This window comes from Hydra vulgaris, chromosome 10, assembly GCF_038396675.1.
Source record: "Hydra vulgaris chromosome 10, alternate assembly HydraT2T_AEP".
NCBI classification, from domain to species: Eukaryota; Metazoa; Cnidaria; class Hydrozoa; order Anthoathecata; family Hydridae; genus Hydra; species Hydra vulgaris.
This window is the reverse complement of record NC_088929.1, coordinates 6,129,721-6,144,647: the sequence shown is the minus strand read 5'-3', so window position 1 is coordinate 6,144,647 and position 14,927 is coordinate 6,129,721. Positions and strand designations below refer to the sequence as shown.

Below are 14,927 nucleotides of genomic sequence, written 5' to 3'. Positions count from 1 at the left end.
AATATTTGCAGATTGTATTTTGGTCTATTGACATTTTTTACAGGTCTTTTTGGTATCATTAAATCTATTCCACTCTCTTTAGATTCACGATAAACAGTTTGATCATTAAAAAATCTCTAATTAATTATAAGCAGCCATGGGCTGCTCAAACATATTTTAGAAACACTACTTCTAAATATAAGATTTCATACTTTCTAAGTACATTACCTTAGAGTTTTTTTTTTACACCATATTTAACTATAAATAGAAAAAAAAAAAAAAAAAAAAAAAAACAATTTTGTGTTGCTAAACTATTTTCTTAAGTTATTGAATAAGTATTTTACTTTTAATATTTACTAATATTTTAAATTATAATTATTTACTTTATAAACACGCACACACACATACAAAATCTTTGTTACAAGGCTATATTATGAACAACAATTAGGTTTTAATACTGTTGAACCCCTAGTGTTTTGCACGCTGCTAAGTTCTCCCTTGTGAGAGTATAGTGACTGTGGTATTGGTGCAGTGGTTCATTACAGAATTACAGGCGCAAAGTTTGAACCCCACCCATCCCTGGTAGAACATTCAACTTGATTTTCTGCACAGTAATATTGTTTATCAAAGATTATGATAAAGTTCTAGGATTCAAAAGTAACAACATTTTAAAAAGTTATTTATTAAATAAATATATACAAGATATAAAAACTTAAAAAAAATTTATTAAAAATTATATAACTTAAATTTGTTGGAAAGATTTTTAAAAGGATAAAGGCCTTGTGAAGAAGCAAGATCACTCTGCGCACATGAAACATGCCCATAAATGGCCTTCCGGGGGCAACAAATAGTACTCATAAATTATGTTACAAGAGTAAAAAATCACACTCCTATGAAGAGCTTCTGAGGGAGAAAATTATAAGTTGATTTTATAGAAAATATTTATTGTAAAATTTATAAAACATAAGTCATATAAGACATGCAATAGCTAAGAAGGCTTATTAATGTAACTTCCTGGTTGCAACATAACTACAGTTTTTATAAAATTAAAACAATTCTCAACTTTCTGTGAAACATTTTTTATACAATTTGAGTTTTTTGATATTTAGATATTCTTTCTGATGAAACTGGTGAAGGTGAAACAAACTGTATGAGAAATTTAGATGTGTTTTTACTAATTTATTATTGGTCTGTTTTTTAAGAACATTGAGCACTCTATTTGTATAATACATTAACTTAACTCAACCAAAGGTCAACCGAATACAATTTAAGGTTGGCATCAGGTCGGCACATAATTTTGAAACAGTGTTTGACAAATTGACAAACGAGGAAACATTGAGTATGAAATTTACAGCAAAACAAACACAGAGTTCACCAACTTTTCTTTCAAATGTCAATATTTGCTTTTAAAAATCTTATATATATGTTTTATTTACACTATAAATTAAAGGTTAGTATTTAGAATTAAAATAAAATGTTTGTTTTTCTGTTGTTTTTTAAATTAACTTTTTCAGAGTTTTGAATAAAACATCGGTTTAGCTATTTTTATTTTAATTTTTTTATTTTGAATTAAAATTAAACATTTTAAAAAAAAAAAAAATTCTGAGATCAATTTTGTCAATTTTTTGCCGACCTCAGACACTGCTAGGTTGGCTTGCTGAATGCCGATCTTAATTCTGAGGGCTGTATATATGAGTGTGTGTTTATATATATACACACAAAATGTCAGTAGGCAACCAATATTAACAAACTGGTTACTTTCAGTCGCCCTTATGGCAACAGACCAAAAGTCCGAGTGTACACTCCTGTATGTATATATATACAGTATTGGCCAATAATAACATTCCATCATGTTATTGTAGTATGAATATAAGTTTGAAATTACATATTTTAAAAATTAAAAAAGATTTTTTCTTCAATTTTTTTTATTCAAATAAATCAAATAATTACTATATAAATTTATTATAAAGTAATAATAAATTCAAAAAATTAAAAACTGAAATATTGAAATGAAAACAAGTGTTCATATCTATCAAAAAAAAAAATGTGGCCAAAATAAACAAACCGCATCAACAAAATTAACTAACTATAAGAACAAAAGAAAATTATAATACACAAAAAATGAAAAAAAAACAAAATTAATATTTTGTTGACAATCCTTTAGCTTTTAAGCATTCATGGATTTGTTTCGGCATGGAATTCACTAAATTCTTTGTAATATCTTTTGGAACATTATTTAGTAATTTTGTTACTTCTTCTTTCAGCTGGTCCAGATCTTTTATTTCTATTTTACCAAGATTGTGGTCTAACCAAGACCACAAATTCTCTATGCAATTGAGATCTGGACTATTGGTAGGCCAAGACATGACTTTAATGTTGTTTTCTTCAAACCATTGCTTGCAAATCTTAGCAGTATGACATGGAGCGTTATCTTGTCGGAAGATAATTCCCGTGTCTTTTCGGAAAATGTCAATAGAAGGCATCAAATAATTATCCAATATGTCTAAATATCTTTGAGAATCAAGCCTGCCATCAAATAGTTTGAAGCAACCGACACCTTCATAGTTCATGCAGACCCAGATGCCTATACTGCCACTACCTTGTTTTTTTCTATACATAGAACAATCTAGGCGCATTCTTTCATTTGGCATTCTTCTCAGCATTACTTGGTTTTTTCTTAAATCAACCTCAATGTTCATTTCATTGCTGAAAAGAACGTTGCGCCACATGCTCTTAGACCAAATTTTATGAGCTAAGCACCAGTTTTTTCTTGCTTTCTGATGTTTTTTTGATAGATGGGGTTTTTTGCAAGCAGCTCGCCACATGTAATTATGTTTTTGTAGTACTCTTCTAATTGTTCGAGCACTAGCAACAACACCAGAAGCTTCCTGCCATTTTCGACTGAGATCAGTAGATGATAACTTTCTATTTTTTTTTCACTATGCGAATAAGCGAACGTTCATTTCTTTCATTTGAAATGCTGGGTCTTCCAGGATGCAGAATATTTTCAATTGTATTGTATTCATGATATCGGTTGATTATTCTGCTAACAGTTGGATGCGTTGTGTTTAAATGTTTTGCAATTTTTCTCATGGAGATGTTGTGTTCATTCATAGCTATGATTTTATATTTTGTCATATTATCAATAGTTTTTCCAGTCATTTTGATTTTTTTATTGCTGAAATGATGTAGTTGCTAATTAGATGCTAAATTTTATATTTCATTTATACAAGCTTTTTAAATATTTATAACAATTTAAAAAAAAACTCTCTAGTAATTATTAATTTGCAAATAACTTCAAAGTTTTACTCAAAGACAAACGCAATTTTGAAGGAATTTTGAAATAATAGAATTGGATAGTTAATTTTGGCCATTATAATTATTTTAGATTATAAGGTAAGTGTTAAAAAAACCCAGATAATTAGCGCATCGATTGATACTTTTATGAATATCTATATTTATTTAAAAGAAAATAAGATACTAATCAATTTACACTTTATATATATATATATATATATATATATATATATATATATATATATATATATATATATATATATATATATATATATATATATATATATATATATATATATTGGTAACTATAAAACACAATTTTTTTTCAAGTAACCATTAAAATAAAACTTTTACTTTAACAAATTGGTTTTCTTCAACATTCCTTCCTTTGACTCTCAGAACACAAGCTTGAGTATCAAAATCAGTGTTCTCAACTTGAATGGTTAAAGTTGTGCGAACTTTATTACTTGATGTACTCCCAGTTGCTGACTCAGTTTGAACACGCCTGCAAAAATTATTATTATTATTATCATTATTGAAATTAATTTTAATAATGAGCAGATTTTATTGACGATTTGTATTACGAGACAACAATAGTTGTTTGCGTAAAAGTTGAAGTTTAAATGATTTTTTAAAAAACCACTCATCTTTCCTATTTAATTCTTTTTAATTCTAAGCAGAAAGTGTGTTAACATTTTTTGTCGCTTATTTCTATTTAATTTATGCTAATTTTTATTATTTTTAAGTAGTTCTTTTTGGGTTTTTTATTTTTTGTTGATACATTGACTGACTTAAATAGAGAGAACATACAAAGAGTGTACATACATCAACTTAGGGTTTGGGTTAGGACAGACAATCTTAATGCCAAACCATTCCCTGATATATGAATACTTCCTGCATGTTCTACCTTGTTCTTCAAGTCAGACGAAAGTCATAAAATGGCATTACAAGTAGTATAATACCAAAATACACAAGATAAAATAACATTTGTACCAAAACAAAAAATACCAATTACAAGGAGAAATGACATTCATGTTAATATTACTATTATTATCTACAATATAATTTTTGTACAGTGAACCCTGAATATTAAATGAATTTAGTTACTATTGTTAGTTATTTAGAATTGCAATTCTGTAACTATATAGTTATTTATCTATTTCTGGACTGAACTACGTTCTTAAACTCATGCAGTCTATACTTTTTATTTAAAAGTATAAACATTTTTGTTTCAAATTTAATACAGTTTTTTTGAATTATAAGCTAAATTTTGTTTATATTTTGATTATGTATATACTAGTATACACTAATATACATATATTTGATTAAAATTGAATTTTTTTAGTTTATCAAAAGATTGAATTATCAGTTTTTAGTCTTTTTTTATGATAAGTAATTAATGATAATTTAATGAACAAACATTACCAAAACTCAAAAAAAAAAAAAAAAAAAACTTTAATACCTCAACCACAACAGCAAATCGTTCCTTTTGTCAAAGAGTAAAATCTCACTAGAAGCCTCATCATAAAAGCTTCCTGCAATTAGAGAATTCGAACACAAAATAGCTAACGACAAACAAAATCCTAAACGTTGCTACGTTTATATTAACAACAAATGCACCACCAGCAATTAAACAACTTCTATGTTATTTATTTGTCTATTACGATAGTTGTTTACAGTAAAGAAAAGAGTTTTGTTGGAATTAAAATCTACAAGCCACTGTGTGCCCTAAGCTATTACAGAAGGAGATGAGATTAAAGATTGGCTGCTTGTTCTAAGCCTTCAAAAAGTGAAGATTTTTTTTCAAGACAAGAGTATAATATTGAGTTATCAGCAAATAAAGCCACTTTAGATGTAAAATTGTTATTGAAAATAAAGAAACGATACATGAGCAGAGAATCTAGTAATACTCCTAAGTTACTAAAAATTAAGAAGAGTGAGGCCTTCGAGAATGAATTTAATTCTTTGGTAAAATAAGATGATTTAATAACCTTAAAACTTCTATATGAAGAAACTAATATTAGAGAGAAGAGACAAGACTAATTGTAGGATAGTTAGAGAGGTCAGAGTGTTTTCTGGAGTTTATAAATATTGGAAATATTTATAAAACAGAGATTATAAATATTGGATACTTACCTAATACATAATAATAGTTTAGAGAGAATTAAAGAGAGTTCTGTAGAACACTTTTATAGAAATGTTGTCTCAACTACAAGCCATAGAAAATTGAGAATTGATTTTAGCATTGCAAACTGGAGTGATTTGGGTATCTAACAATTTGTAAATCTGTTTAACTGAAAGAAGAGTATGCTCATTAGATTCAAGAGTCAAATTAGACTAAAAGTTCTCTGCAAATAACTCTGCCTTATTCTGGGGAATTGTAATAAGATCAGACCCACAAATTGAAGATGTAATGTTATACTTACTTTAGTTAAGATTTTTTAAAATTCTCTAGAACTTAACATCTGAAATAAGATATGCCAAAAAATAGCATCTGATTATTTTTTTTTACTAATATGCTATATAACAATATATTAATATGCTGTACAATAATATTTTTTTGCCAATATGCGATATGCCATTAAGTAAACTGAAAATAAAGGAGCTTAGCATCAGATAGCACCTTTTTATGTTAACTTCATGCAATAATAAAAAAATATTTCTTCACAACAGAGATGTTTTTTTGCAAAAAAGAAGAAAAAAAATATTATGGTTTAGAGAGGATGCAGATGATGATCTGATGGATGTGTAGTATGACTTTGACCAGATAAGAAATATCTTAGACAGAGATTAGAAAAAACGTTGAAACAAGATTTGCCAGAGAAGACTAAAGTAGGTGGTATCAGCATGTAGAGAGGTAGCAGCTTCAGGAGAAAATGGTAAAAGTAAAAAAACTCTGAGAGAGTACATTATATATAGTATGAAAGAGTTTTAGTTAAGGAAAAGAAATGCTTGATTTTTTATATTAGAGAAACAGCATACAAGAGAAAAGCTAAAGTTAATAATAATGATGCTAAAGATAATTGATAATGATACTGATGATGATCATGTTGACTATGGTGATGCATATATATATATATATATATATATATATATATATATATATATATATATATATATATATATATAAATATAAAATATAGGATGTATCAACTTTTATGCAACCTCTGTCACAAACCTGGCCCCAGTCAAATTTCAATGTCTGTTACTTACTACTCAATACTATCGTACTCAGTTTTTTCAATTAAAACATTCCAATCTTAACACGTCTGCTGTAAACTACAAGTATACTCGTAATAACCAGACACTATTTTTTTGTCAACTATGAGTTTAGTCGTAGAGTGCTGGAGCCATGAATTTGCCAACTATGAGTATACTCATAGTTGGCATTTAGTTGTAATTCTGACATCAATGGTGACCTATAGCCTTCACCTACCTCCACATATGTATAAGTCAATTTACACTGGCAAAATAAAGCTCGCGCAAAATATACACTTCTTGGTAAAAAAAGTTTTAAATATGTTGATGTTTTTTGTTTAACTATTCTTTAAAAAATTTTCACAAGATGTAATTTTACCATTGATAGAAAACTTCAAGTTTAAAAGTTTATTTTTAAAATTTAAAAAATTAAAAATTTTTATTAAGGATTGATTATATTACAACATTTTTATATTATTCTTTATTTAATTAAAAACTAAATTAATAAATATACATAAAAAATATGAAAATTAAAAAAAAAAAAGAATATATAAGGATAAAGTAATGAAGTATTTTTGAACTGTTTTATAAAAAAAAATATTTTTACAATATTGGAATGAAGAAAGAACAAAGTAAAAGGCAAGTAGAAATATTCAAAATTATCATCAAAACATAATTTTAATTTTATCAAAAAAGCCAGTGCAAGAACATCTAGGAGGGAGGCTTGCATAGTCTGCCAACTTCATTTTAGTTTATATTAGTGTCACAAATCTAAAGCATACACTATGTAAAAAAAATGGAACCTAAAACAATTTTTTTTTCCTACAGGAAAAGATTGCCTTAAAATAGCTATAAATTAAATTTATTAATCACAACTTACAACATTTAACTTTTAAATTTAAAAACTTAAAACTATAACTTGTAAACAAACTATTCATCCTTGCAATTTAAAAATTTTTTAGAAAAAATTAATGAAATATATTTTGAGGCATGTAGTTTAATTATTAATAAATTTATTAGGACAATAAAAATAGTAAAATCTTAATTAGATTTAGAGCAAAATTCATGGGTTTAGATTATTTAAAAACTTTGGCATATAAAATTTGCCGAATGGTCACACACGAGCAGTGAATGCCTGAGGGAAGAAATGAAGTACATTAGAATAAAGGATAATTATTTTTCGAACAAAGCATATTTTGACAGTTGTCAAGACAAAAATAATGAATAATAGAAGAATATTTAAAAATAAATAAGACAGTCAATGCACCTAAACAGTACTAACAATAATAATAAACAATAAATCGTTTTTTAAACACTAATATGAACGAAGACATACAAAAACTATATCACCAAACAAAACTAGTAAAACAAAAAATTGATTACAAAAATATGCATACAACATTGTAAGGCCTCAGAATGGTAAAAAAACATCAATGCTGATGTGTAAAACAAAATTCGTGGGTTTAGATTTAAAAATCATGAATATAAGGCAAAATAATTTAGCTAATACAATTTCATATATCACAAAATGTTAATTAGACTAAGAATACTCTTCATCAAGCAACTAATCAACTAACAAGTAACTAAGCAATAGAGTTAGATCAACTGAGATCTAATAGAGAATTATTGCAATAAAAATAATTTATTATTCTACTGCTATGATAACATTTAAATATATAACAATGATTAATAATCAATGAAATTAACTTATAATAAACTAAAATTTAATAAATCTATTAACTTATAATTATTAATGAAATTAACTAATAATAACTTCAAAACAATTTATAACAAATTCAAAAAGATTATAGTATAAACAAAAATAAAATGTTTCAAATACAATATATAACAATATAAAAATGCATATAATCAAAATAATTTTATAAATATAAAAAAAATAATACAAATCTCACCGAATGGTAGTTGACCGCAACTGGTCATTTGGTGCAATTAAGTTATATGCATGCCACATATCTTCAGCTTCTTCAGGGACAAGAGTAACATGGCTGAAAATAAAAAATACATTAAAAATATAAAAAGAGCACTTTATTTTACTGTTTGAAACTTTACCCTTTAAAATAAAGCAATAATTTATTTTAACACTTTCAATAATCTTTTTGTTATCACATGGAACAAAATACCAGAATCAGTAGTCAACTCTCTGACTGTCAACAGGTTTAAAGGAACCCTTGACATGCTCCAAAGTTATAACAGCTCACAACGTTTTCAAGTTGAAGTTACTAGCTTCACAATTAATAACTATAATTTGACAATCTTCATTTTGTACTACTACTACTACTACTACTACTACTACTACTACTACTACTACTACTACTACTACTACTACTACTACTACTACTACTACTACTATTACTACTACACTTATTTTGGCCAAAGCCAATGCCACTGACAATAGACAAAAAGAAGATGATGAAAAAGCTTTTGTTTTCCAGTTGTGATTGACTAAAGCTTACAGCTTATCAAAAATGTATAACTTAATTGCAAATACCAGTAAATCAAAAGATTAAATTTTAGAATTTGTAGTTCTTGGCTCTTTTAAATATAACTTATGACACTGGAGGAATATAATTGTTGTGCAAGACTCTGAAGGTTGGGTAAGTGTTAACAAAAAAGTGTTAACAGCCTCCAGTATTTTATATGAGTAAAACAAAATAATTAAAAAACTTAATTAGGTCATAAAAATATCATTATGATTCTGAATTAAGCTCAACATGAAAAAATAGAAACAAATTTAATTATTTAAACTTTAATATTGTTTATAAGATAAAATTTTGATGTTAAATATTGAAAACTGAAAAGCTACAATTTTTGTAGGATTTATTTATTAATAAATTTAGGGGAATTTTGCAGTTGACAAGCAGACAAACTCCTGTACACAAAGAAGTTTAACAGTGCATTAAATTGCAGTAAACTGAGCCTCAATATTTATTGATTCAAATTTCATCTAATTAAATTCTAATGTTATTTGAGCTGTTTTAGGCAAGTATAAATATCTAGGAAAAGTTACATTTGCACACTTTTTATACAATTTAACATCCAATAAAAAACTTTTTAAATTACATTAAATATTTTATAATATATACATACATACATACACACACAGATGTGTATATATATATATATATATATATATATATATATATATATATATATATATATATATATATATATATATATATATATATATATATATATATATATTAGGGTGTCCCAAAAACAACATTTTTGAAAAATATATGCAGAGACCCCCTTAATGTGTTCTATCTAATACAAAAACACTAGATTTAAAATTTTTTTGAATAAAAAATATTTTAAGGGGTCTCTCAAGACCCAAGACAAAAAAAATTTTTCAAAAATATGTCAACCTGGTACTCAAATTAAGCGAAATTATATAAAAATTTCAAAAATAATATAGATTTCAAATATAGAATTGTTATTTTTGGTTTTATTACATGAAAAATGACGTTTTTTAACAAAAAAACAAAAAAATGCATTTTTTATGTATTTTTATGACAATTTTGATAAATAAGTTAAAATTTTTTCAAATTAAATATTATTTTTGAAATTTTTATATAATTTTGCTTCATTTGAGTACCAGGTTGATATACTTTTAAAAAACTTTTTTTTTGAAAATATTAGGGACCCATTAAATATGCGAGGGTCTTGAGGGACCCCTTGAAATATTTTTTATTCAAAAAAATTTTAAATCTAGTGTTTTTGTATTAGATAGAACACATTAAGGGGGTCTCTGCATATATTTTTCAAAAATGTTGTTTTTTGGGACACCCTAATATATATATATATATATATATATATATATATATATATATATATATATATATATATATATATATATATATATATATATATATATATATATCATCATGAGAAAATACGAACAGGTCAATGGTCAATGACAGCTCAAAATGACAAAAATTGCTAATTTGACCACCTAAAATGAATTCTTGGTGGTCATGGTTTAGCAGTTGAAAAAAAATCAGAGTTTTGAAAATAAGATTTGACAAACAATTAGGAGATAATTTGGAAAATTGCACGTATACTACAATTTCATAAAATTATTTAAATTTTGAAAAAAAGTTTTAAAAAGTTTTATTGTTTACAATAAAATTCGCTTTTTTAATTTGTATTGACATAAACTACAATTGACATTGTTCAATTGATTTTTTGCTTAACTTATTTAGATTACTTTTATTTTACTGGTAGCGAAAATACTTTTTTCATAAAGGATTGAAGTTTTAAGTATATTATTTTAAGAAAATATATTTTTTTATTATTATCAAAATAATTTATTTTAATAATAATATAAAAAATTGCTGTATTTAACTAAGAATATTTTTTTCTTCAACTGAATTTAGTTATTTAGTTTTGGTTTTTTCTTGTCTTTACATCCAGTATTAACTTGAGTTCTTTATGTATGTAATTTTTAGGTATTTTTGTAAAATTTTATTTTTGAGTGGCAATTTACAAAATATTCGTGCAATTCTCTGGACCTTTTGAATTGTTTGTGCAATACTTATGTGGCCTAATAATTCGTCAGTGGACTCAACGTCTAGTAAATTTAATAAATTGTTGTTTTGGATAGACTGTAAATCCAATAAAGTTGTAAAATCAATTTTTTCAGACTCCTCATCTTCACTATTATTTTCATCAGAATTCTGACTGCCTGATGCATTACACTCACTGCCCAATGAATTTGAAATCACTGATTTTTTGTAGAGAACATCACAAACTGATAAATGTAGCCCATGTGCATAACAAAATGTTCCATCCTGCTGAATCTTCCATAATTTTTCATAACTGATGCAACGTCAGTTACACTAGAAATTATATGCTTCTTTGTAGATAAATTAAATTTGGATAATTTATTTTTAACCATATCAATAATTTTTTCAAATAGAGACAATTTTTTAAAGATGTGTATTTGTCCATCGAAATAGAGAATCTTGAGCCACCTTGAATTTGCATTTGCATGGTTTGACTTTTTACCAAATTTATTAATTATGAAGGGTTTTTTTTGGCAATATCATTTCTTCATCAGATAAATATTTTCTTTTAAATTCAGATTTTGTAATAGTATAGAAAAGCCATCTCCAGCCGCCAATTTTGAAACAATATCCTCTATAGATTCCTTTTTTATAAATGACGTAATTTTAGGTTGAGCATTTCTAACTTCCAAATTTGTGTCTAAGTTTGGACTTTTTCACATTACTTCAATTTTGACTTCCTTGTGAAGATTTTTTAAATGACGAAGAAGACCACTTGTTGAAAATCCTTTACACACTATTGTTGTTTTACATATACTACAAGTGGCGGATTCTGTGTTTTTTTCTTTTGTAAAATTTTGCCATTCCTTAGATCCACTTGCATGTCAAGTGGATTGAAAGCATGTGGTATATTTATTATCCTATTAATTAAATAGATTAAAATATACTAAAATATAAATATAAAACTAAATTACATACAATTATATCCTGAAATAGTGTGCTGATAGAAGATTTACATAAATTATTTTAAATTAGTTGTAATTACTAAACATATATTTTAAACTGCACTTACTTGGTTTTTCACTTATTTCACTTTTTACATACTAACTACTTTCTTAATGTTACTAATTACTTTACTTACTAAGCACCAACTTTTATGTGTAACTAATTACTTTTTTTGCACGTACAAGTACTTGTAAATTGTCCGTGGTTATTTTATATTTAACATATCAGGGATTCCCCTTTATTCATTGTAATTTCTTGCAATAGTGATTATTTATTAGATTAGTCACTAATCTAATAAATAATCACTAATAAACAAAACCACTTTTGGCAGTTTTGGTTTGTGTCTAAGATAGATAAAATATTATTATTGAATTTGATTTATAAATTGATTTGGTTGGTTTATTTAAGCTTTATGTGCTGTAAGTTACAACATACTTTTTGATACAGGGACCATACTGGTACTGAGAAGTCTAGAAAAGGACGAACAAAGGTTACATATAGTGATTTAAGTAAATGACAGTCCAATCTTGCAAACGACTTTTGGATTCGACCTAACATTCTAACTTTATAACAATTTATATTATATTCATACATAACATATAAGACACAAACCAAAACTGCAAAATATTGGTGATTTAATTGTCTCGGTAATATATCTTTCAATTTTTATAGAAATTCATTACAAAAGGAAAAAGGAAGTAATTAGTACTCAAATTTTGAGTAATAATACTTTTAATATCTCTACAAATATTTAAAATATGTTTTAAAAAATTACTGGGGTTAAATTAAAAAATTACCTAGGGTTTGAAAAACCCTAATTATATCCAAACAAGAGCTTTAGATGTTATAATTTTTTTTGCTTCAGGTTTTTTAATATTTAAAGAAACTTTTCATTTTTTATATATAATTTTCAAAACCTTTTTACTATGCCTAATAGTGAATCTAAATGATTCCAAAGCCATTAGATCACTTTCGCTCATCGACATTAACATGAATTTAGAATTCTTTTGAAAAAGTGCCTTGATCCACTATAGATCCTAGTTCTAATCGGTTCTGACATATACTAAATATATATAGTTATCAAATTACAATATTTCTATCAATTTTCACAAAAAATACTAGAATTCTGACCAAGAAAGAACTTATAAATAAGAAATATTGCCAATAAACTATATGAACAGACCATATTATCAAACTATGATGTTCATTTCACATAAACAATGTATTTATTGAAAATCTTATTCAAGTATGGAAAAGTAATTTTAAGAAGATTTTTTTTAAAACAAAAGAATCTTTGATCTGATTTTTTCCGTTACAAACATTTATATTATATTATAACGCAAAATTTTTCATTTTAATTTTTTTCATCTTTTCATAATTCACAGACCTGATAATTTAACAGAAATATGTCGTAGTCAACAAAATATCATACAAATGCTGTAATATTTTAAAATTGCCTTAACTACACTAAGATATTATCTCATGCCACATAATATATTACATGGCATGAGATAATATCCTAGTGCAGTTAAAAAAATTATATTAGAAACCAAAACAATGCTAATTATACAGAATTTTATGTTGATTTTAACATGATCAAAAAGCTTACTTCCTCAATATGGTTCATACTTCTAGCATTTTTTAAAATATCAAAGTTGTTGAAAAATAAATGCCAAAAATCTAGAATTTTTAGAAAATTTAGTTTTATAAGGATTTAGGAATTTTAATTATTTCTAACTTTAGTATTTGTTATTATAACTTTTTATTCATGAATTTCTAGAGTACCTTATTACTACCTCACAATTTTTACTATCCTGTAATTGTTTACATTTATTTTAATTAGTTTTGCTTGACCTAACAAATCTTGTGATAGTTGATCTATTTTTATTAATTTTTTTTTGTATGGAAAAATGAAAGATGAAATAACCTAAAATACACTGTAATTTGATTTATTAATATTGAACCGATTATTATAAATTATACATTTAATTTTTCAAAATTTGATTTGAAAATGATGGATCTTGGTAGTCATCTTTTAAAAAAAAATTTATAAACTTTTCAAAGACTTCTTTTATAAAATGATTAGCTAAACCCTACATTTTTAAATCAATTTTTAAAAAATTAAACTGGATAATTTATAATTTTTACAATAAAATTATTTATTTATAATAAAAAACTTCATATAATTGTAAAATGTTTTATTATGTTGAAAATACTTTAAAAATACTTACCCAGCACCATTTTTCTCAAAAGAACGATTAAGAAGTTTCATAATAGTAAAATCAAATTCTAAAATAATGAGACTTTTTCATTCTCCAAATTGTCTGATTCATTTGTTAAGATATTTAACCAAACAGTATGTTAATAATCAAAGTGTTTACTTTGCTTATTGAGAGAATATCAGCCACTATTCAGATGCCATTTTTGTAACGCAAGATCCGAGATAGACTGTGCGGACGGATAGAAGAGCTCGAACAAAGATAAACAGTAACAAGTAGACAAGCAACCGAGCCACATTTAAGTTGGCAAATAGTAGTAAAGACAGTGCCGGACTGTTCATTTGGCTAACGAGGCTGCAGCCTAAGGGCCTGTGACTCTAGGGGGCCCGTGAATGGACTCCTAGGCCCAATGGAATACTCGTATGTCTATCATTTATAATCTATCATTCAAAATCAGGCTTTGATCATATGCGAAAATCATGCGAATATTATCTTGTTCCTAATTTGTGAACACCCCCATTTTTATTTCATAAAAATCAGTTATATAAAATTATTTTATTAACCATAACAAAAATAAAATTTGTTATAAAAACTTGTTTTGATGTAAATAATTAGTGCAAAACAACCCATAAAAACATTCTTTTTAATTTTTCGAATAATTCAGAAACTTTACCGTTTATGAGTGCTTTGGATAACCTTTTTT

At 25.8% G+C, this 14,927-nt stretch overlaps 1 protein-coding gene across 1 annotated transcript in view; it reads right to left on the bottom strand.

Annotated features, from left to right (window-relative positions):
- Nucleotides 1-14,481, bottom strand: part of LOC100202053 (protein pelota) — a 39,218-nt gene extending 24,737 nt beyond the window's left edge. Inside the window, exons 1-4 of the mRNA XM_065807165.1 lie at nt 14,387-14,481; nt 14,237-14,294; nt 8,388-8,480; nt 3,631-3,781 (exon numbers count right to left, since the gene is read on the bottom strand). Coding sequence (XP_065663237.1) covers nt 3,631-3,781; nt 8,388-8,480; nt 14,237-14,277 — 285 coding nt within the window. The 5' untranslated portion in view covers nt 14,278-14,294; nt 14,387-14,481. The remainder of the gene's footprint in view (nt 1-3,630; nt 3,782-8,387; nt 8,481-14,236; nt 14,295-14,386) is intronic.
- Nucleotides 14,482-14,927: the final 446 nt, after the last annotated feature.